Source organism: Natrix helvetica (genome assembly GCF_964273705.1).
Source record: "Natrix helvetica genome assembly, chromosome: 4".
NCBI lineage: Eukaryota > Metazoa > Chordata > Lepidosauria > Squamata > Natricidae > Natrix > Natrix helvetica.
Window position 1 is genome coordinate 160,876,587 of NC_138550.1, and position 25,117 is coordinate 160,901,703.

At 43.8% G+C, this 25,117-nt stretch overlaps 1 protein-coding gene across 1 annotated transcript in view; it reads right to left on the minus strand.

Annotated features, from left to right (window-relative positions):
* Positions 1-23,556, minus strand: part of DNAAF11 (dynein axonemal assembly factor 11) — a 43,124-nt gene extending 19,568 nt beyond the window's left edge. The window contains exons 1-10 of the mRNA XM_081949867.1: positions 23,464-23,556; positions 20,170-20,337; positions 19,005-19,082; positions 16,505-16,677; positions 12,603-12,838; positions 10,517-10,705; positions 9,187-9,264; positions 5,742-5,807; positions 5,188-5,257; positions 327-422 (exon numbers count right to left, since the gene is read on the minus strand). Of these exons, the coding sequence (XP_081805993.1) occupies positions 327-422; positions 5,188-5,257; positions 5,742-5,807; positions 9,187-9,264; positions 10,517-10,705; positions 12,603-12,838; positions 16,505-16,677; positions 19,005-19,082; positions 20,170-20,337; positions 23,464-23,473 (1,164 nt within the window). The 5' untranslated portion in view covers positions 23,474-23,556. The remainder of the gene's footprint in view (positions 1-326; positions 423-5,187; positions 5,258-5,741; positions 5,808-9,186; positions 9,265-10,516; positions 10,706-12,602; positions 12,839-16,504; positions 16,678-19,004; positions 19,083-20,169; positions 20,338-23,463) is intronic.
* Positions 23,557-25,117: the final 1,561 nt, after the last annotated feature.

A 25,117-nucleotide genomic window follows, 5' to 3' on the forward strand; every position in this document is an offset into this window, starting at 1 on the left:
GAGGAAGGGGAAGAAGACAGACAGGGAAGGGAAGGGAAGGGATGGAAGAAGGAAGGGAGGGAGGAAGGAGAAGGGAAGCAGGGAGGGAGGAAGGGAAGAGGAAGGAGAAGACAGACAGGGAAGGGAAGGGATCTGAAGAAGGAAGGGAAAGAGGAAGGAAGGAAAGAAGGGAGGAGGGAGGAAGGAAGGAAGGAAGGAGAAGGGAAGCAGGGAGGGAGGGAGGGAAGAAGGAAGGAAAGAAGGAAGGGGGAGGGAGGAATGCAAAGGAGAAGGGTATTTGCGCAAACAGGTCAAAGTTGAAGTTGCACGTTAAATCTTTGTCCCACCTTTGGCATGTTGATAACCAAATGTCCAGTAGTCTGAGATCTTTTAGCAATGCTGCTGTCTGGCTTTACTTCTTCAGGGAGCACAAGTTGAAATGCCTTTAAAAACACACACACACATTAGCCTTTGAGTGAGCTCCGACCAGAGGCACAACTACGAGCACTAACTCTATTAAAAGATTACGTTAATATAATCTTGCAAGTTTGAAAGTACCCCTGCAGTTATCTTTTTAAATTTGTACTCTCCTGAAAATTAGAGAGGGTCCCTTCCGAGATGCTTTCTCCATCCTCCCCCCCTCCCCTCCGCCACTCCCTTGGACTCAGATTTCATTCATCAGACCAGGCTTCCAGCTCTTCTTCCTGCCTCCCGTGGTCACCCTCCCACCAACTATTACGACGACAAACTCTGTGATTTGATGCAGACATCATTCAAAAACGTTCGTTTGCTAAAGTTCATTTGAAAGGGTTATGACGATGCAAAACATCCAGGCCAGGTGGATGGACTGTTACAGCAACAATCGGTTTTTGTTGTTGTTCAGTCACAAAGTCATGTCTGACTCTTCATGACTCCATGGACCATAACATGCCCGGCCCCTCCTGTCCTCTATTGTCCCTCAGAGTTTGTCCAAATTCATCAATGGCGCTATCCTCCTCTTCCGTGCCCTTCTCCTTTGGCCTTCCATCTTTCCCAACCTCCGGGTCTTCTCCAAGGAGTCCTCTCACCTATTATAGATCTATAACTATCATCTATCAATCTATTATATATCTATCATCTATCATCTATCATCTATCATCTATCATCTATCATCTATCATCTATCTCTGTCTGTCTGTCTGTCTGTCTGTCTGCTTGCCTGCCTGCCTGCCTACCTACCTACCAAACCCATCCATCTATATCTACCTACTTATCCATCCATCTATATCTATCTATCATCTATCTATCTATCTATCTATCTATCTATCTATCTATCATCTATCTATCTACTATCTATCCACCTATCTACCTCTATCTACCTATCATCTACCTACCTATCCATCCATCTCTATCCCTATCTATCTATCTATCTATCTATCATCTATCTATCTATCTATCTATCTATCTATCTATCTATCTATCTATCTATCTATCATATATCTACCTACCTACCTATATATCCATCTCTATTTATTCATCTGTATCATCTATCTATCTATCTATCTATCAATCTATCTATCATATATCTACCTACCTACCTACCTACCTACCTATCCATCCATCTCTATTTATTCATCTGTATCTATCTATCATCTATCTATCTATCTATCTATCTATCTATCTATCTATCTATCTATCATCTATCTATCTATCTATCTATCATCTATCTATCTATCCACCTACCTACCTACCTACCTACCTACCTACCTACCTACCTATCTACCTACCTACCTAAATGTTATAAAACAGAGCTAGAAGCCTTAGGCAGAGGGGGAATAATAATAGGCAGCTGAGCAATGGAGCTATCTAAGCTTGCTTCCTGTTCCTTGAGAGCCTGAGGTCCCATAACCTAACAAAGTCTTGAGGGCCTTCCAGCATATCCAAAGGGATGGAGCTAGCCTAATTTTGGAGGGAAGAATGTTCCCTAGGGCAGGTGCCAGAGCACCAAAGGCCCATTTCCTGGGACCTACTAAATGTAGGTCTCTAGCTGACGGTACCTGCAGCATGCCTTGTATCATATACAGCAACAAAATAACAGAGTTGGAAGGTCTTCTAGTCCAACTCCCTGCTCAGGCAGGAGACCCTATTTATACCAGAGGTGGGATTCAGCAGGTTCTGACCGGTTCTGGAGAACTGGTAGTGGAAATTTTAAGTAGTTCAGAACTCGTAAATACCACCTCTGGCTGGCCCCTCCCCATCTATTCTCTGCCTCCTGAGTCCAAGCTGATCGGGAGGAAATGGGGATTTTACAGTATCCTTGACAGAGGTGGTATTCAGCAGGTTCTGAACCGGTAGCAGATATTTTGAGTATTTTGGAGAACTACTAAATACCACCTCTGACTGGCCCCGCCCCCAGCTATTCACTGCCTCCCGAGTCCCAGATGATGGGGGTGGAATGGGGATTTTGCAGTATCCTTCCCCTGCCACGCCCACCAAGTCACGCCCACAGAACTTGTAGTTAGAAAATGTTGAATCCCACCACTGATCTATACCATTCGAGACAAGTGGCTGTCCAGTCCTTTCTTAAAAGTGATGGAGGCTTTTATTCACATGCTTTAGCCTCCAGTCCCCTAATCATTGTTCTTGCTCTTCTCTGCACTCTTTCTAGAGTCTCGACATCTTTTTTTATATTGTGGCAACAAAACTGGATGCAATATTCCAAGGGTGGCCTTACTAAGGCTTTATGAACTGCTACTCATACTTCACGTGATCTTGATTGCATCCCTCTGTTAATGCAGCCTAGGATTGCATTGGCATGATAGTCTCTCTGCCTCTTCAGTGTCTTTCTTACAACCAAGCAGGAGGAGAATGGCAGAGCTGGCCTCCTTAGGGGAAGCCAACATACAATACAATAAAGTGCAATGCAATGCAATGCAATGCAACGCAATGCAATGCAACGCAACGCAACGCAACGCAACGCAATGCAATACAATACAATACAATATAATAGCAGAGTTGGAAGGGATCTTGGAGGTCTTCTAGTCCAACCCCCTGCTTAGGCAGGAAACCCTACACCATTTCAGGCAAATGGTTATCCAATATCTTCTTAAAGACTTCCAGTGTTGGAGCATCCACAACTTCTGGAGGCAAGCTGTTCCACTGATTAATTGTTCTAACTGTCAGGAAATTCCTCCTCAGTTCTAAATTGCTTCTCTCCTTGATGAGTTTCCACCCATTGCTTCTTGTTCTGCCCTCAGGTGCCTTGGAGAATAGCTTGACTCCCTCTTCTTTGTGGCAACCCCTGAGATATTGGAACACTGCTATCCTGTCTCCCCTAGTCCTTCTTTCTCTTAAGCTAGACCAGTGCTTCTCAATTATTTTCTGTCATGCCCCCCCCCCTAGGAAGAAGAAAACATTTCGCACCCCCCCCCCCGCGCGACTGTAAATAGTATCATTTGTCTATAAAATTGTTATAAGTACACCTCTGCATAACATAGCACACCGGTCTTTCCTCGTCTCCCACCGTAGTCACATGCTTTCTTTCCTCTTTCCCTCTTACTTGTCTATCCTTCCTTCCACCCTCCCTTCCTCCTTCCCTTCCTTCCTGCCTCCCTTCCAGTTCCCTCCTTCCTCTTTCCTCCTGCCTGCCTGCCTTCTTTCCCTCCTGCTTATCTATGCTTTCTTCCTTCCTTGCACCTCCCTCCCTTCTGCCTGCCTGCCTTCTTTCCTCTTTCTCTATCCTCCTATCCTTCCTTTCTCCCTCCCTCCTTCCCTGCCTCCCTTCCAGTTCCCTCCTTCCTCTTTCCTCCTGCCTGCCTGACTTCTTTCCCTCCTGCTTATCTATGCTTCCTTCCTTCCTTGCACCTCTCTCCCTTCTGCCTGCCTGCCTTCTTTCCTCTTCCCCTATCCTCCTATCCTTCCTTTCTCCCTCCCTCCTTCCCTGCCTCCCTTCCAGTTCCCTCCTTCCTCTTTCCTCCTGCCTGCCTGCCTTCTTTCCCTCCTGCTTATCTATGCTTCCTTCCTTCCTTGCACCTCCCTCCCTTCTGCCTGCCTGCCTTCTTTCCTCTTTCCCTATCCTCCTATCCTTCCTTTCTCCCTCCCTCCTTCCCTGCCTCCCTTCCAGTTCCCTCCTTCCTCTTTCCTCCTGCCTGCCTGCCTTCTTTCCCTCCTGCTTATCTATGCTTTCTTCCTTCCTTGCACCTCCCTCCCTTCTGCCTGCCTGCCTTCTTTCCTCTTTCCCTATCCTCCTATCCTTCCTTTCTCCCTCCCTCCTTCCCTGCCTCCCTTCCAGTTCCCTCCCTCCTCTTTCCTCCTGCCTGCCTGCCTTCTTTCCCTCCTGCTTATCTATGCTTTCTTCCTTCCTTGCACCTCCCTCCCTTCTGCCTGCCTGCCTTCTTTCCTCTTTCCCTATCCTCCTATCCTTCCTTTCTCCCTCCCTCCTTCCCTGCCTCCCTTCCAGTTCCATTCTTCCCTCCTTCCTTCTGCCTCCTTCCTGCCTGCTTGCCTTCTTTCCTCTTTCCCTCCGGCGTGTCTGCTTTTCTTTCCTTCCTTCCACCTCCCTTCTGCCCTTCTTCCCTCCCTCCCTGCCAGCAGCTCCTCCAGCATCCCAGCTGGAAGCAGCAGCACAACAGTCGCCGTTACCAGGGGTGAAGGGGTGGCGGTGGCAAGATCGGGCGACCGCCGCCCCTTTGTCCCTTCCCCAACAGCGGCTGTTGCGCTTCCGCTTCCAGATGGAATGCTGGCGGTGGAGCTGCTGGCGGGGAGGCGAGCTACGCGGTGGCGAAGATGGGCGGTCCCATGCTTCCCTCCCTCCCACCCCCGCCCGAGCAGGCTTCTTGCACAGCTCCAGCCCGCGGCTCCAATGAAAATCCAGTCCGAAGTGCTGCCACTTCCAGGCGGGATATATTATGCCTCGCCCACGCCTTCGCCGCCGTTGCACCCAGATGGAAAGGGAGCCTTCGCGCCCCCCTTTACAGAGCCTCGTGCCCCCCCAGGGGGGTGCGCCCCACTATTTGAGAACCGCTGAGCTAGACATACCCAGTTCCTGCAACCGTTCTTCATGTGTTTTAGCCTCCAGTCCCCCAATCATCTTTGTTGCTCTTCTCTGCACTCATTCTAGTGTCTCCACATCTTTTCTACATCGTCAACATCATTAAGTGAAAACAAATCCAAATGAAATAGGTTTTGCAAAAAGAAAAGATTCAAAAGGATAATGACAATTAACACGAACCTTTCCTTTGACCATTACCCTGACATAAGTGGGCTGCACGTCAACATTAAGGAAGGAGATGTCCAAATGTCTAAAAGAGAAAGGGAGGAAATCGTTTAGCTTAGCAGTTCTCTGTTCCCCACGTCCCAAAAGTGTTTTTTTTTTTCCAAGAGGCAACTAGACTTTCTGGTTTTTCTTTGAAGATGCTTCGCTTCTCATCCAATAAGCTTCTTCAGCTCTTCCCCACCATCCAGTCAGAGCTGAAGAAGCTTCTTGGATGAGAAGTGAAATGTCTTCAAAGAAGAAAAAAACCCCCAGAAAGTGCAGTGACATCTTGAAAAAAGCACCTTTGGGACAACCATGACCTGGATGACTGAAAATCTCCATAGATGTCTGTTCCCTGAGGTCCCATGAAAAGATTGTGTGCAACCTGCTTCCAATACAACCTTTAATTTAGTGCAGAATGATTATTTTTTTCTTCTTCTCTCCAGCTGTGAACAAAAAGCCAAATCATAATCCACCGCCTCCCTTAACAGTCTCAGAAAAAAAGAGCCGATAAAAGAAATCCTTCTGACCTGTAAACACTAAGATCCAAGATGAACTGGTTGTTTTCCTCGTCGTCTTCCAAAGAGAAAGGAAGCCTAGATATAATAGAAGCAAGATCTGGGCATGACGGACAGGACTGGATGAAGGGCAGGGTCAAAAACCTCAATGGGCTGTGGTTTTGTATTCAAGATGGGGCGATCTAGCAGTTAGCAAAATACACATCCTTCCCCAAAATCTAAAAACCTGCTAATGTTATAAAGCCCAGGCCTGTTTTTCAGTTGAAACATGATGGGATGTGTGACATACGTTCCACATAATTCAACCTACACATTTGTGCTGAAAGAGGGACATCTACTGGCAAAAAAGCCAACACCTTAATTAAGTGAACTAATCTTTGTATTGTTATCCATGCATATTATATTATCTTTCTCTCTCTCACTCTGTTCTCTCTCTCCCCTTCTCTCTCCTTCTCCCCCTCTCCCTCTCTCTCTCCCCCTCTCCCTCTCCTTCTCTCTCTCCTCTCTCTCTCTCCCCTTCTCTCTCCTTCTCCCCCTCTCCCTCTCTCTCCCCCTCTCCCTCTCCTTCTCTCTCTCCTCTCTCTCTCTCCCCTTCTCTCTCCTTCTCCCCCTCCCTCTCTCTCCCCCCCTCTCCCTCTCCTTCTCTCTCTCCTCTCTCTCTCCCCTTCTCTCTCCTTCTCCCCCTCTCCCTCTCTCTCTCCCCCTCTCCCTCTCCTTCTCTCTCTCCTCTCTCTCTCTCCCCTTCTCTCTCCTTCTCCCCCTCTCCCTCTCTCTCTCCCCCTCTCCCTCTCCTTCTCTCTCTCCTCTCTCTCTCCCCTTCTCTCTCCTTCTCCCCCTCTCCCTCTCTCTCTCCCCCTCTCCCTCTCCTTCTCTCTCTCCTCTCTCTCTCCCCCTCTCCCTCTCTCTCTCCCCCTCTCCCTCTCTCTCTCCCCCTCTCCCTCTCCTTCTCTCTCTCCTCTCTCTCTCTCCCCTTCTCTCTCCTTCTCCCCCTCTCCCTCTCTCTCCCCCTCTCCCTCTCCTTCTCTCTCTCCTCTCTCTCTCCCTCCCTTTCTCTCTCTCTCCTTCTCTCTCTCCTTCTCTCTCTCTCTCCCTCCCTCCCTCCCTCCCTCTCTCTCTCCTTCTCTCTCCCTATCCCCCACCTCTCGATGTGGATGGGTGTCTGGAGTTATGTAAATAATACCTAATATTTTTGGAGATTGTTTTTTTTTAAATTATCCAAGCCTGCACTAAATCGGAGCTGTTCCAGTTCCTAGACAACAGCCCTATTGTCCTGCATCACCAACTACTAAGGAATGAAATTTAAAGTTCCTATTTATAAGAACAGACCCTTTCTGACTGCTCTTGTTAGCCATTTGAATTTTCAGAGAGGCAAAACGTCTTCAAAAGATAAAAAGAAAAAAGTCCAGTTGCCTTCTGGAAAAAACCACCTTTGGGACAACCATGACCTGGATGACTGAGAATCTCTACAGGAAAAAGCATTATCTGCTTTAAGGCCCTCCTGACCAAGTGTATCTACCAGGTTATATGAGGTATGGTCTTCCTACAATCGGATTGGCTCGGCCCACTCACACCGGCAGAAGAGGCCTTCTCTGGACCCCGTTGGTCAAAGAATTTCCGTTAGTGGGATCAAGGAGAAGAGCTGTCTCTGCTGTGGCCCCCTAGAATATTCTCCTGCCGGAGGTGAGGTTCACCCCCATACTCCTGGCCTTCCAAAAGAGCCTTAAAACCTGGCTCTGCAGCTTTTTAAATATGTTTTTTATATCTAGGGTTTTATAGAGCGGTGTGGTGGCCTAGTGGAGAAGATGCTCGCCTCCCACTTTCAAGGTTGAGAGTTCAATCCGAGGTAGTGGTAGATACTGTATTTCTCTCGTAGGGCATAAAGAGATAAATATCTGCTGCGAACTCTGCATAGGCACCAGGAAGGGCAACTGGCCAGTAAATGCTCAGCTCCATCCCCCCCCCCCCAAATCTACCCCGAAATAAGGGTTTGTAGGGCTGTAAAAAGGGAGATATCTATGGTTTTATACTATTGTACAGTCACTCAAGACAGTTGGCAAATAAATGTAATAAGTAAATAAATAAATACAATTACAGTATTTTTTCGGAGTATAAGACACACCGGAGTACAAGATGCACCAAGGTTTTGAAGAGGCAAATTAAAAAAAATAGTAGGTAGGTAGAGAGAGAGAGAGAGAGAAAGGGAGAGAGAGAAATACAGTAGGTAGGTAGGAAGAGAGAGTAGGTAGGTAGGTAGATGTTTCCAGGTGTATTTATCCATGTGCTGGTGAAGGAAATCGCTGACAATCTGCAGCACCTAAGACTTTGTTTCTGCTGGCACAGCACTTGATCAATCTAATTCTCATCGATTACTTTAACTAAAGAGCTTTCCAAAAGGGAAAAAAAAAGTTTTTGCACTCTGCAAACCTCCCCCAAATGGCCCGTTTTTCGCAAAAATGGGTTCAGTTTTTTTTTAAAGGCATGACTAGCCTTTAGGGGGCTTGCAGAGTGCTCCTGGGAGGGTTTTGCGAAAACGGGCTCATTTTTTGTCAAAGAAAATTGCATGCATAGCCTTTAGAAGCTTATAGAGTGCTGCTGGGGGCCGGGGGGAGCAAAAACAGGCTGTTTTTTGCTCATTTCTGCCCTCCCCAGGCCCCAGGAGCTCTCTGAAAGCCTCCATAAGGCTATGCATGGTCATTTTGGTGAAGGGGCGGGGCTTCGGGAGGCAAACAAAATGCTGTATTTAGTGTATAAGACACACCCAGATTTTCAGCCTCTTTTTTGAGGCAAAGAGGTGCGTCTTATACTCTGACAAATACGGTAGATGTGATGTGTATCACCTTTTGCCCTTTGAATCCAGATTACTTCCCAGGCTTTTTATTTTTAATAATTAATTTGGGCTACATAGAGAACAGAATGGAGGGGAACAACATAGATCTAATGTTACTTTTTAGGGAACAGAGAAGCATGTATGTGAAGTTCAGTAGCACCCAGAGTTGAGAAGCAGTCAAGGGCTTATGACAGGGGTGTCTAAACTTAGGAACTTTAAGACTTGTGGACTTCAACTCCCAGAATTCCCCAGCCAGCCATGCTGGCTGGGGAATTCTGGGAGTTGAAGTCCACAAGTCTTAAAGTTCCCAAGTTTGGACACCCCTGGCTTATGATCAAAGTGGTCCAGGGTAGATCCTCAAAACTCCTGCCTCTTGAACCTATGTGCAAAGTTGTCACACATATACAAAAAGGGTTAAGGCTTTGATCAGATATCTTATTTTTGGACTTCTGTTCTCATAGGGCAGACTCTGAAACAAAGGTCCAGTATCTAAACTCGGGGAGGGAACCGGAAAAAAACGTCATACATTTGGTTCCCCATTTAGCCTATGAAAGGAAATGGGCCGCCCACCCTTTATTTAACCAATTTGAATGCTCAAAATGGTTCATGGCTTATATCTTTTTTACATACTTGGCTTCATTTACGTTCAGGACTCTTCCTTCTGGCGTGATCAAAGTCCGCAGAGGTTTCTCTTTGTTTCCTTGTTCTCTGTTAAAAAAAAAAGCAAAAAAAAAAGTTTTAAAAGAAGTATTTTGTGTTCTCATCCCTTCTGCCATTTAGCAAAGACAGCAGCAGAAAAATGACAAAGCCTTCATTTAACTCTTGATTAAGACACACACACACAAAATCCCATTTGCTTTAATGTGTTGAAAAAACTCTGATGCGATGACTTATTTTAAGGAAGCAAATCAAGTATGATCAAGACAATGATGTTGGCTCCTTCGGCTTGTTTGATCCTTGGGTACCAAATTCCTATCTGAAAAGAGATGTTTTCTCATCCCTGGCAACATCCCTCTAATGTTTGCCAACTTTAAAGGTGTAGTTTTAATTCAGTTCTAAAATAATCAGCCTGTTTGAAACCTTGTTTTTACAAGATTTGTACAAATATACAGTACATTGTAAACATATATTTAAAATATAAAATCAGTAAAACTTGCTCTATGGATGCTATTGTTACAAAAGCCTCCTGCTTGATTCTAATGTTACTGGACAATTGGGGGGGGAAATGATTTCCACAAATTTCTGCGATGTGGGATCCGTTTCGATGTTTGAATAAAATCAGATGCTGATGTGACTGAAGTCTGGTCCATAACAGAACTGAAGCTAAAATAAGGCTTAGTGGGTTATGTGAATCCTGACAACCACAGTGCATGCAATAAACCATAACTGAACAACTTAGTATAAGCTGCAGATGCATTCATTAACATCTTAGGGGGAAATGGGCCATTTCAGAAAAGATGTTAAAGATAAGGCTTCAGGTAATATGACTTTGCAGTAATTCACAATTGCCCTGCTTCTCATGAAATAAATATTAAAATAAGACATTGGATTAGATCTATCATCTGTCTAAATGTGTCTATTTAGCTATCTGTCTGTCTAGATCTGTCTATCCATCTATCTACCCATCCATCTAGATCTGTCTGTCTATCCATCTATCCACCCACCCGCCCGCCCATCTCCATCCATCCATCCATCCATCCACCCACTATCCATCCATCCATCCATCCATCTTGTATACCCTCACCCTAAACCCTCACAGCTTCAACCTTAAACTGTCTACCGTGGACCTCACCCCATTCCTAAGAGGTCCTTGAAGGGGTTGTGCACAAGCGCACCAGCATCCCTGTCTCATTGTCCCCATTTATCTGCATCTGCTTCCTTTGTTCAAGTTTATGTTATACCTGTTACCTTGTACAAGTTTGACAAATAAATAAATAAATAAAATAAAAATTATGCATACCTATTTTCTCTTTCTTTCCTTTTCTCCTCAAGAAACTGGTGAATCTCTAACCTGGCTTCTGGAGTATGAGCCACTGGTTCATCCCAAAACTCTCTGTCTTCATCGTCATCCTCAAGTATTAATTTACAAAATTCTCCATCTCTTTCTTCACAATTTCGGTGGTTCTCTGCTCCTTCTATGGAGTAGTAGCTGGAATGTAATGTGCAAAAGAAAATCTTGGGGCATTTGACTAATTTGTCCACTTCAAATCCTGCTCTCCAGCCACGTATCTAGACCGGTAGGAGAGCAGACTTACCAGTTCCATGTGAACGAATGAGGAATTAAGTCTGTTGCCAAACAAAGTGTTAATTCCCAGCATCATTTTTATTTGCAAGAATGATTTTGGACTCTACAAGGAATGTTCTTATAAAATAAAACAAAGCATCTCGGTGCTTTTTTTTGGAAGTGCCCAGGAACTGTGGAGAAGGGAGACAAAGTTGAGCTACAGTTGAGTGATAACAAAAGAGAGTTTTCTCTTCCATTCAACCTGTGGTGTATTCCATTTCCACCACCACCACCACCCCGATGGCTCATATCTCTCCATGTCAGCTATCCTGAGAGACGGCTTGCAACCTACTTCCAAAATTCCAAATTGTCTCCCAAGTGCAAAAAAAATAAAAAATAGATTAGGTAGCAATAAAAATGTAACAAAGTTCTATATGATTGTTGGGATTATTGCATCTTTCTGTCCAGTGAATCTCTGGGCTATCTAGAACAGTGGTAGTCAACCTGGTCCCTACCGCCCAATAGTGGGTGTTCCAGCTTTCATGGTGGGCGGTAGGGGTTTGCTGTAACTCTGCTTTATACGTTTTATAAATTAAAGTTACTTCCCTACATTATAAATCACCATTACTGTGGAACCGGTGGGCGGTTAGAAAATTTTACTACTAACAGAGATACAAAAGTGGGCGGGAGGTATAAAAAGGTTGACTACCCCTGATCTAGAAGAACGAGTTTATTATAATATTCAAAATAAATAATAAAATAAAATAAAATAATAAAACCAAACTAAACCAAACCTAATCTTACAGACACAATCAAGAAAAAGGGTGTCAAACTCAAGACCCGTGGGCAGGATCTGACCTGGCTGCTATTAGATCTCGCCCGCAGAGCCGCCCTAGGAACAGCGAATGACTAGCTGGTGGTGCTTCTGCAAGTGAAATTGGAGCTCGCGAGAGCTGCGGGCGGAACTCCCGAGTTCTGCTTTTGCTGGCAGACAGTTGCAGGAGGCTGTTGCAGCCAAAAATGGAGCTCTCGAGGGCTGCAGGCAGTTCTCCCGAGCTCTGTTTTCGCTGGTAGAGGGTTGCAGGAGGCGGTCGCAGCCGAAAACGGAGCTTGGAGCCGGTTTTCACTTGCCGAGCACTCGGGCCACCACAGATGCCCTGACACAAATGATGTCGAGCTGGCCATGCCCACCCTGGCCACGCCCACTCCAGCCCCCCAAGGTCAAACCCAACCCTGATGTGGCTCTCAATGAAAACGACTTTGACAGCCCTGACCTAGAAGCTCTGGCTTTGCATTAGCCAGGGACTAATTTCTCTTACATTCCATCACATTGAGATCTAATTTTCAGGGGATTTTAGGGAGAACAGAGGATACACTAGCATTTATACACCAATCTCTTCTGATCTGAATTCCTGCCCAATCTGTTCGGACAGAATGGCTACAGTTTGGGTCCCATCAACTAGGGAATGCCGGTTGGGAAGCACCTACGAGATGTATCTGTTCTGCCACAGTGCCCACTATTTTCCCTCTGGAGATCAAGATGATCCCCAACCTTGTTAACGTTTTCTAAGTCCTTCAGTACCAGATTCTGTGCCTGGATTTGGCACCCCGAGTGTGTGCAGGGATCTATTTCATGGTTAATTTAGTGTTTTCTGATGGTCGATTTATAATTTTTCTATTTATTTTTAATTTTGTACACCGCTCAGAGTCATTTGGTGAGATGACTGGCTGTACAAATTAAATAACTGAAAACTGAATAAATAATATCCTATTCGTATATATTCCGTTTTCTCGGCCACAAATGAATTAAAGAGGCACCTACGTGGGTGTCTTAATATCTCCGTGTCGTTGCTGATCAAATCCCAGATGCTGTCCTTTCTTCTTCTTCTCCTTCCTTTCCTTCTGCTTTTCTTGCATCCGTCTTTCTGACTCTTTTTTTTCTTCTTCTCTTTTCAGGAGGTAGGTTTGCTCCTGCTTGTGGATTTTTCTTTCCAGCTCAGGATAGTTCTGGAAAGCCTGAATCCTTTCTGACCGCGTTATCTCTTTGCAATCCAAAAACTTTCAAAAGAAAACCGGGGGATTGGGGGGGGGGGGTTGGGAGGAGGAAATGAGACTTCAATACACCAAAAGCAAGAAATCTATCCCTCTTTGTTTTTATTAACTTATTCTTTTTATTAAATTTAAATGATTAAATTCTAATTTCTCTACTTCCGATTATCATAAATCAAGTGTATTACAAGGATGGACAACTTTAAAAATAAATATTATGGGGAAAAATGAGCCAATGGTGGGCAGGATGATGTTTGCTGATGGTTTGCAAGTGAGGGTGAAGAATATTTTCACATAATTTTAGGAATAAAATAAAGCTGGTTAACTGGCGAGCAAATCTACCTTCTGTAGCAAAAAGATGAAACCTGAGACATGTTGTTCTTAGGGGACCCTGAAACCTCTTTTTAGTGGCATTTTAGTGGAATTCATTAGGTGGGATCCACCAAAATTTAATAGTGAATCATGAAATCTTGAGGGATGATTTCCCATTCCCATTTCTAGAAAAATAAAAGACAAAATTCCTAAAGGTATGAAAATATTATTTCTACCTACTTGCATGACATAATTGACATACAGATCATCCTCAACTTGCAACCTTTTGTTTTAGTGACCACTCGAAGTTACAATACTGAAAAAAGTGACTTATGACCAATTTTTTCACATTTATGACCATGGCAGCCACCCTCGTGCTCACAAGACAAAAATTTGGATCCTTGGCAACTGGAATGTATTTATTGACGGCGGTTGAAATTGTCTCGGGGTCATGTGATCAACCTTTGCGACTTTGCGCCAGCAAAGTCAACGGAAAAGCCAAATTTACTTAACGGTTGTGTGACTAGCATTGATTCACAAATGCATTGGTTCACTTAACGATTGTGGCAAGAAAGGTTGCAAAATGGGGCAAAACTCACTTAACAAGTGTCTCGCTTAGCAACAGGAATGTGAGGCTCAACTGTGGTCGTTAAGTCGAGGACTACGTGTATAACCCTACTGTCACTTACTCCTTTAATTCAAAAGTTGTCCAACCCGCATGAGCTCCTGCCTCTCTTATTAGGAGCATTTCTGGTTGGTAAGATCTGCAGGAGAGGACCAATGGGTTGGTAGGCATGACAAGATCTCTTGCCTTGTTCTACCTTGGCAATTTGAAGACTTGGGGACATCAACTGCCAGGATTCCCCAGACAATGCAATCTTATACAGTGGGGCAAAAAAGTATTTAGTCAACCACCAATTGTGCAAGTTCTCCCACTTAAAAAGATGAGAGAGGCCTGTAATTGGCATCATAGGTAGACCTCAACTGTGAGAGACAAAATGTAAAAAAAAAGACCAAACAATCACATTGGCTGATTTGGAAAGAATTTATTTGCAAATTATGCTGGAAAATAAGTATTTGGTCACCTACAAACAAGCAAGATTTCTGGCTCTCACAGACCTGTACCTTCTTCTTTAGGAGGCTCCTCTGTCCTGCACTCATTACCTGTATCAATGGCACCTGTTTGAACTTGTCATCAGTATAAAAGACACCTGTCCACAACCTCAAACAGTCACACTCCAAACTCCACTATGGTGAAGACCAAAGAGCTGTCAAAGGACACCAGAAACAAAATTGTAGACCTGCACCAGGCTGGGAAGACTGAACCTGCAATAGGCAAGCAGCTTGGTGTGAACAAATCAATTGTGGGAGCAATAATTAGAAAATGGAAGACATACAAGACCACTGATAATCTCCCTCGATCTGGGGCTCCACGCAAGATCTCACCCCGTGGGCTCAAAATGATCCCAAGAACGGTGAGCAAAAATCCCAGGATCACACGGGGGGACCTAGTGAATGACCTGCAGAGAGCTGGGACCAACGTAACAAAGGCTACCATCAGTAACACACTACGCCGCCAGGGACTCAGATCCTGCAGTGCCAGATGTGTCCCCCTGCTTAAGTCAGTCCATGTCCGGGCCCATCTGAAGTTTGCTAGAGAGCATTTGAATGATCCAGAAGAGGATTGGGAGAATGTCATATGGTCAGATGAAACCAAAATAGAACTGTTTGGTAGAAACACAACTCGTCGTGTTTGGAGGAGAGAGAATGCTGAGTTGCATCCAAAGAACACCATACCTACTGTGAAGCACGGGGGTGGCAACATCATGCTTTGGGGCTGTTTTTCTGCAAAGGGACCAGGACGACTGATCCGTGTACAGGACAGAATGAATGGGGCCATGTATTGTGAGATTTTGAGTGCAAACCTCCTTCCATCAGCAAGGGCATTGAAGATGAAACGTGGCTGGGTCTTTTAACATGACAATGATTCCAAACATACTGCCCGGGCAATGAAGGAGTGGCTTCGTAAGAAGGTCCTGGAGTGGCCTAGCCAGTCTCCAGATCTCAACCCCATAGAAAACCTTTGGAGGGAGTTGAAAGTCCGTGTTGCCCAGCGACAGCCCCAAAACATCACTGCTTTAGAGGAGATCTGCATGGAGGAATGGGCCAACATACCAGCAACAGTGTGTGCCAACCTTGTGAAGACTTACAGAAAACGTTTGACCTCTGTCATTGCCAACAAAGGATATATAATGAAATATTGAGATGAACTTTTGATACTGACCAAATACTTATTTTCCAGCATAATTTGCAAATAAATTATTTCCAAATCAGCCAATGTGATTGTTTGGTCTTTTTTTTACATTTTGTCTCTCACAGTTGAGGTCTACCTATGATGCCAATTACAGGCCTCTCTCATCTTTTTAAGTGGGAGAACTTGCACAATTGGTGGTTGACTAAATACTTTTTTGCCCCACTGTATGTATCGCTACAGCGATAAATCTCTTTTAAGTAAAATATAATGAATTCACTAACAAAGGACCACAGCTCACTACATTTTTCTTAATTGATGTTACCTTCCTGATTTTACTATTTTTTCTAAAGTACTTATCTATATTTTTGCATAAGTGTGTTGACCCAAAGGTGCTTTTTCAAGAAGCAAACTGGACTTCCTGGTTTTTCTTCGAAGTTGTTTCACTTCTCATCCAAGAAGCTTCTTCAGCTCATGGCAGAACATAGGAGAACAATGGCAGAACATAGGAGAACATAGCTCATGGCAGAACATAGGAGAACAAACACATTGGCTAGATTCAGCAGTCCATCTGCATTTAAAAGACTCTTTTGAAGACAGCCAAGTCCACATTTTGGACAGAGAGGACTGCTGGTTTGAAAGAGGGATTAAAGAGGCCAACTATGTCAAAATTGAACAGCCCTCAACAGATGGGGAGGGATAGACATCACCTATCTCCAATCTGCAACACGGTCCTTTCAACATTTCCAAGAAGGCTCCACACCCATTTGCACAACTCAGGTGGCCCTGATGACACAGATAAACCTCCAGGCGGCCTCAAGGACTCTCTAGAAAGGATGCAAATGACTAGCTGTCTGCAAGGAGTATCAATCCTCCCATTCCCCACCATCCAGTCAAAGCTGAAGAAGCTTCTTGGATGAGAAGCAAACTGCCTTCAAAGAAAAATCAGAAAATCCAGTTGCCATTTGAAAAAGCACCTTTGGGACAACCGAAACCTGGATGACTGAGAATCGCCATAGACACAAATGTGATCAATTAGAGATTTCTCCCTTTGAACCAAATGGGGCTGTTGCTGTTTAAATTAATTTTTTATTTTAATTGAATAGACTTACTCTGAGTTGTTGTAGGGTAGCAACCACGAACTGCCTATAGCCTTCAAAATCAGTGCATGGATTTCCTACGAGGAAGAGCTCTTCAAGGTGTATATTATTTTTCAGTATTTTGACACTAGACAATTCTCCAATGAAATTTGCTGTCAGGTCCAGCTTCCGCAGATCTTCACAACCTGTTTGAAAATGAAAAAGTATTTTTAAAATAGAATGATCAACTCTACCTTGAATTAACGCACACTCCTATCTCGAAGTCATCGTACTGACTCCCTTCCTCATTCATCCTTTTTATGAAAGTAAGTAAGGCAAAGGTAAATGTTCCCCTCGCACATATGTGCTAGTCGTTCCCAACTCTAGGGGGCGGTGCTCATCTCCGTTTCAAAGCTGAAGAGCCAGCGCTGTCCGAAGACGTCTCCGTGGTCATGTGGCCGGCATGACTAAACGCCAAAGGTGCATGAAACGCTGTTATCGTCTCACCAAAGATGGTTCCTCTTTTTTCTACTTGCATTTTTTACGTGCTTTCGAACTGCTAGGTTGGCAGAAGCTGAGACAAGTAACGGGAGCTCATTCTGTTACACGGTGCTAAGGACTCGAACCACCGAACTGCTGACCTTTCTGATCGACAAGGTTGGACGTGGTAGCTCAGTGGCTAAGACACTGAGCTTGTCGATTAGAAAGATCAGCAATTCGGCGGTTCGAATCTCTAGTGCCGCATAATGGAGTGAGCTCCCATTACTTGTCCCAGCTTCTGCCAACCTAGCAGTTCAAAAGCACGTAAAAAATGCAAGTAGAAAAATAGGAACCACCTTTGGTGGGAAGGTAACAGCGTTCAGTGAGCCTTTGGCGTTTAGTCATGCCGGCCACATGACCACAGAGACGTCTTCGGACAGCGCTGGCTCTTTGGCTTTGAAACGGAGATGATCACCGCCCCCTAGAGTCAGGAACGACTAGCCCATATGTGCGAATGGAACCTTTACGTTTATCAAAGTAAGTATCAGATGCTAAAAGGATGAGCAAGATTATTTTAAAGATTATTAAAATTTCTTTCTCAAGTCATAAAACATTTTCTCATAAAGCAGGAGATGTAAATGTTTAAACATTTATAAGTGCAAAATCAGGAAAACGATTTATAACTTTCAGATTTCAAGACAATAACCATCAATCATATTTGTATATTATTGCACTGCAGTGTTATATTATATTTTATTATGTAATTTTACATATCACTTTATCATCTTACTTATACTTCATGACCTGCCAAGAATCCCTTGGGATTTGGGTGGTCAATGCATTTCATAAATTAATAATATGTGATCAGAAACAGCAGTTTCTTCCCATCCTGTTTTTTTATGCCATTCAAAAATGTGTCATTAAATATTTCAGGAATGCTGACAAAATACTTGTTTCTGATTTTAAACTATAATGTTTAAAACGCACACATTCAGAATGGATGGTTAACTAGAACTGCACAGAATCACTGGGAATCAGGCAATATGTAAATTAAATATATTACCACTGATTGCACAGTCAGCCAGATATTTAATGCTGGGTTTGGCATTTTTATCCAGCTATCGAGTTCTTCCCAAGGACTTGGGATATTATTATTTTACTGCTCCAGGACTGCAAGTGACCTCTTAAAGTTTTGGGTTCACTCTCAAAATCGTTTATAATTGTATACAGGGGTACCTCGGTACTCATCATTAATTGGTTCCAGGAGGTACAATAAGTACCAAAAAGGATGAGTAGTAAACAAACTTTTCTCATAGGACATAATGTAAGGCAGGGTTGACAAACTCGATTTCATTTAGGGCTGCATCAGGGTTGTGTTTGACCTTGGGGGGGCAGGTGGGTGTGTCCGGCACAGGCATGGCCATGGTGGGCATAGCATGCTCGATGTCACTCATGCCGGGGGCGCTTGTGGTGGCCCGGGTGGGGCTGGGAGGGAATTCACTTTTGCTAGCAATTTATTTTGCCAGTACTCTGCCAGCAAAAACGGAGCTCAGGGGGCTCCGTATGCACCTCCCCCTGGCTCCATTTTTGGCTTGACGGCCTCCTGCAGCCCCCTCCTAGTGAAAAGGACCACTGTGCACAGCCCTCCCCAGGTCCACTTTCACTGGCAGAGGCACCACAGGCGGGTCTTTCACTGTTTCCAGGATGGCCCTACGGGTTAGACCTAAGCATCTCGCAGGCCGGATTCAGCCCACGGACCTTGAGTTTGACACCCCTGATGTAGGGAGTCACAAGGCAGCTGACATCGACAAGTTCTAGATTCTAGTATCAAGTACCAAGCAAGCACAAGTACCGGGTCAAAAGTTTTGTGCATTGAGTGCCAAATTCAATGAGTTTCAAAGAAGTTGAGTACGAAGGTACCATTGTATGAGGATGTGACAGTTTGACAAATAAAGACACAATTGAGATACGCCTGCCTTTCTTCCAGAAATAGATGCATATGTATTAACAAGCCTTCCCCGTTGAAACATTCTTTAAAAGACAAACATCTTACCTTCCAAGTTTTCAAATTTTTCAATGTTGTTTAAAGCCAGATTTAAATATTCAAGTTTCTTCAGCCGGCTCACATTTTCTGAAACATAATTATTACATGTGTCAGTTTTGCTGGGATACACTTAGCAGTGCCAATAGGTTTAGCAGTTAATCCTTAAAAAAGAGCATCCAGACAGGCATTGAAAGAAAAAAGACGTCTTCAAATGCCAACAAGATTACTTGAGCAAAATAATGAATTAATTGTAAATTAAATACACAGAATGTTTGTGTCAGAAAAAGAAAAGCATGGCATAAATTAAGGATCTTCTTATTCAAATGACATTCCTCTTCACTGCAAGGATTTGGAGGATTAAGTTAAACCAGTTTTTTTTTTTACTTTTGAAAAATCCAAAGGATTGTTGACTAGATTAATTTGAATAAAACACACAAATTATATCAGCATTGACTCGAAGGTCCCTTCCCGCCCTGTGATTCCATGTTCAATGTATGTATTAAGGAGACATTTGCAGTAAAGGTTAGGTCTATTTTCTTTTTAGTTTAGTTTAGTTTAATTTACTTTATTGTCATTGCACATTGTACAATGAAATTAAATGCCGTCTTCAGTGTACATTATAACTATAAAAAACAAAAACAAAAAGACATATCCTTCACATTCTATGCAATTGAATTGAAAACCCCTGATATTGCATTAATATTGTACTATACAGTAGAATTCAATATGGTTACTGTCCTGGGATAGAAGCCGTTTTTCAGCCTATTTCTCCTTGTTTTTATTACCCTGTACCGTCTGCCAGATGGTAATAGTTCAAAAACAAGGGTGCCCAGGATGAGATGGATCTTTAAGGATGTTTTGAACTTTCTTAAGGCAGCGGGAGCTATAAAGCTCTTCCAAGGAGGGGATAGGGCAACCCATGATCCTCTGGGCCATGGCGTTAACCCTCTGGAGTGCTGTCCTATCTGTCACTGGGCAATTGGCAAAACAATTGCACAGGTGCAGTCAGTTAAAATACTCTCTATGGTGCAACGATAGAAGGTCACCAGCAGTTTTTTTATTTCAGTTTCTCCCCATTTTAAATGATTTTTCTTCCTCAAGCTATTGTATATCCTTTTCGTTGCCAAGTGCATCACTCTGTACATCAGTTCACTTCACTGAGAAATATACCAACCAATTTTGGAGATCAAGTTGTTTTGGAGATAGAGAATTTTTAAATTTCGGCACCATTTGTCCAGATGTTCAATTTTCTCTATGTCCTGTTGATGTAGGGAGACTTCTTCCAAAGAGAAGAGTTCACAGTTGTTGTGCTCTGCCCGTTGTCTAACCAATTCCTCCGTGACTGGAAGACATATCATAAAACAGAGTTTCTTTCGTACAGCAGAACGGAAGCAGGCTGTTCCTTGGAAATAAACTAAATTCATTCATCATTCATTCATTCATGCATTTATATACAGGAGCTTCATTAAAAGCAAATGGAATTTTTTCAAAAAAAACCACAACGATAAGAATGGCAAATGTCTTGTAACATGTGGCACAATGTGCTTTGATTGGCATTGCCTATTGCCATGATGGCGAATCTATGACACACGTGCCACAGGTGGTACGCAGAGCTCTGTCTGCGGGCATGCGAGTCATCACCCCAGCTCAGCTCTTCATATGTGCACATGCCTCCCGCCGGCCTGCTGGTTTTCAGGTCTCTGCCATGCATGCGCAGTGGACGGTGCGCATTCATAAGATGAATGCACATGTACGAGGGGGCGGGGATCACATACGCACGCGTGGGGTGTAAGGGCACATACAGGAAGGTTGCGTGCGCATGCATGGGGATTGAGGCGCACTTGGGGGGGTTACGGGTGCAGGAATAGGGGGGCACATGTGCATTGCATTATGGGTCCGTGCGTGTGCTTTTGGCAGGTTAGCCATCACTGGTCTACTGTGTTCCATCAAATGCATGCGGTTGAGAAATGGATCTTAGCAGAGCAGAGATTTTCCTTGTCAAATGAAGAATAAATGACCCAGTGGAATAATCTCACTCAATGTTTAAAGAGGCACTAATGAAGCTTCAACACTTCATTATTTTGCAATCAGTGCTTTTTATTCAGAGAAAAGCTCAACCTTACATTCATCAATAAAAGAAAATGGCAGGAGTTTAGAGCAGCAGTCAAAGCTTTTTGGCACCAGGGACAGATTTCATGGAAGGTAATTTTTTCATGGATGGCGGGGGGGAGGGGGGAGATGGTTTCAGTTTCATGCGCTCGCCCACCACTTAGCTCCAACTATGCAGCCTAGCTCCTAATGGGCCACAGTGCCAGTCTCCCCCAGCCAAAATAAATAGTGTTCTTCCATCACATTATACCCACATGGGGATTTTAAGTGACTCAAAATGTGACATTTCAACCCTATTGCTCTATTGTACAAGTGTTGCGGCCTGCAGCAGTCAGACAGTGAGGAGGTTGGGGAGGAACATGGGCCAGTCCTGGAGTCTGGGGAAGGCTCAGATGAGGGCTCTGTATCGGAGGCAGAGATGGGGCCAGGGCCATCTGACACTTATCAGATGCCTCCAAAGTCAGACATCAGCCAGGCAGAAGAACAGCTGGAGCCTGTTCCCAGTGTGCGCATGCACAGAGTTGCCAGACGAAGAGAAAACTAAAGAATAGGGTCGACTTTGAAGTAAGGCCACAGGTGGGCGGTGGCCCCTCCCAGAGGAAATAAAAGAGGAGCGAAAGGGGAGTGGAATTTGCAGGAGACAATTAGTTCACTTCATTGGTTCGTGACTCTCCAAGACGCGTTGCCAAGTTTTGTAGATATCGGCCTGGCAGCTCTCCAAGCCAGATAAGGTCTGTGACTGTAAATCCTCCCTTGAAAGACTTTGCTGGATGTGAATGAACAGAATTCACAGTAAATTAATAAAAGGAGTTTTTGTCAGGACAAGGAGTTTGCTTCATGCTCTTGGGAAGCCTCAGTCACAACACCACTTTTCTTTGAAAGATGATCCCTCCCTAAAATCAGTAAGAGACATTTTAGAAAACCTGCATTTTAAACGTGAAGCATACACTAGTATCAGATAATCAGTATATGGAATAAATCCTTCTTGATGGTGGTATCAAAAAGATAAAAGAATTTACAGGCAAGAACCTTGAAGAGGAGATTCACCCCATGGGGGTACAGACCAACCCTCGGGGGAGGGGTGTCAGCTCCTCTCACCCTTTCCAGCCCACCTTGCAGGGTTGTGGTTGCTGCCGGGGGAAGCCATGTGGCCTGGCAAGGAGAGAAAACAAGAGAGGGGAACTAATGGAGTGAGAGATTTAAAAAAAATGTATGATTTATCCAGTTAAGCTTTAGAACCTGATTTATATTATTAAATGGATATTTGAGATTTAATTTGTAACTTTAATTTACATTGAATAGAGATAGAATAGTTCATATTTAAGGGAATTATTTTGTATATTTTATTTTTAGACAAACTTTAGAACTTGATTTATATTAAGTTTATAATATTTGAAATTTAACCTATAGATGTAATTTACATTGAATAGAAAGGAATAGTTCATATTTAAGTGAATGTGTATATTTTATTTTTAGATAAACTTTATAACTTGATTTATATTAAATTGATAATATTTGATATTAACTGATATATTTAATCTATATTACTTTTAAGAGAAAGTATTTAAATTACAGGTAATATTTAAGTGAATTATTTTTTTTTACATTTTAAATATATATTTATATAACTATATAAGACACTATGTTATATATAGATACACGCACTGTATTTCACAAAAACTATCTATCTATCTATCTATCTATCTATCTATCTATCTATCATCTATCTCTCTATCCATCATCTATCTATCTATCATCTATCATCTATCTATCTATCTATCTATCTATCTATCATCTATCTATCTATCTATCTATCTATCTATCTATCATCTATCTATCTATCTATCTATCTATCATCTATCTATCTATCTATCTATCATCTAACTATCTATCTATCTATCTATCTATCTATCTATCATCTATTGTATAAATAAGTATGTATATATTCACATTTATATAATGAATATATTTATATAATTAATTTGAGAATTAAATGTATATGCAAATACACACACACACACACACACACACACTTCTATTAATAATAATAAATCAGGGGATGGGGCTGATGGGACTTGTAGTCTAACCCCTACACGCTCCGGATGCCAGGACTGAGGGAGCCTGGTTCGAAGGACACCCGGGCTTCGGGTAGATAGGAAGCTGCTTTGCCTTTCCTGACTCGGGGGGCGGGGGGTGGGAAGAGACTACAAAGCCCATCGCGGTGCAGCCGATGGGAGTTGTAGTCCGCCCTTTCTGGACGAGGCCGGCTTGCAAGTGGTCTCCGGAAGGCCCGCGTAGCAAACCTGGAGTCCCCCCGCCCCCTCCCCCATGCCACCGCGGCCGAGGAGCGGCTACTCACTCCGCCCCATGCCCGCCGCCGCCCTCGCCTCCCTCGGCAGCTTCTGCAGGGCGCGGCCGGGGACGCCGCTTTGCGGTCGCCCCGGCAACCAGATGAGGCGGGGCCACGCACCTCGCTAGACACGCCCATCAGGGCGGAGAATGCAACTCAAGAGATAAGAGAAGGGACCCAATCTATCCACAGTTCCGGTACTGCAGCGAGCGCCGCGTTCTCCGAGTGAGAACGCTAGATGCGGTGTCCTCTAGCCGGGAAAGATTCCAATTTCAGATTAATCAGATTAGTCAATTTAACAGAGTTGGAAGGGATCTTGTAGGTCATCCAGCCCAATCCCCCCGCCCTTCCATTATCCCCACCCCCCAATCCGACTCCTGTAGAATGGGTAAAGGCAGTCAATAAATTTGATCAATGGGCTGCAGCCGTTTGGGAAAAGCAAATCCTTTGCAGGTAATCTGAAAGTGAAGATTTTTTTCTTCCCCCCTCCAACCTGTTTCTTGGATTTGCGTGGAAAATAAACTAAAGAGAAGTCGCTCGGATACCGGAATTGTTGAAATATCGGGGCGGGTAGTCGCTTCTATTGAGATAGGGACAGATGAGAAGCGCCGCCTTTCCCTTTGGCATTTGGCAGAGATTTTAAATGATGGGAAAGTTCATAGACTCTTCTTCTTATTACGGATAGTCCTTGACTTACGACCACAATTGAGCCACACATTTCTAGGGCTAAGCGAGACAGTTTTCTGTGAAGTGAGTTCTGCTCCACTTTGCGACCTTTCTTGCCACCGTTGTTAAGTAAACCACTGCAGTTGTTAAGTGAATCAACACGGTTGTTAAGTGAATCTGGCTTCCCCAATGACTTTGTCAGAAAGTCTCCAAAGGGGATGATGTGACCCCTGCAACCGTCATAAATATGAATCGGTTGCTGTGCTTCTGAATGTTGATCACGTGATGCAACAGTCATCAATGTGAAAAATGGTCAATTATTCATTTTTTTTCTGTGTTTTTATAACTTTGAAGAGTTACTAAATGAATGGCTGTGAGTTAAGCACTACCTATATCAGGGGTGTCCAAACTTGGCAACTTTAAGACTTGTGGACTTCAACTCCCAGAATTCCCCAGCCAGCAGCTGGCTGGGGAATTCTGGGAGTTGAAGTCCACAAGTCTTAAAGTTGCCAAGTTTGGACACCCCTGACCTATATTTATTAAACTTGTCCTCAGTAAGTTTCTTGGATATTGACATGCTAACTTAGGTGAGCTCACTGATTGTAGTTTGAAAGTTAGGACTTTTAATAACAAAGCAATTTTGTGGCCCAAACTATTCAAAGTTTAAATTAACTGATGGGCTTATTTGTAAAAGACTGGGTATCCTTCTGCCTTGTATTCTGTCTTTTTTAACAGATTAACAGAGTTGGAAGGGATCTTGTAGGTCATCTAGTCCAACCCCCCCGCTCAAGCAGAAGACCGTACACCGTTTCTGACAAATGGCAGTCCAATCTCTCCCTGAAAGCCTCCAGTGATGAAGTTCCCACAACTTTCAAAGGCAACTTCAGTTCCATCGGTTGATTGTTCTCACTGTCAGAAAGTTCCTCCTTATTTACAGGTTGAATCTCTCCTTGGTCAGTTTCCATCCATTATTCCTTGTCTCTCCTTCAGGTGCTTT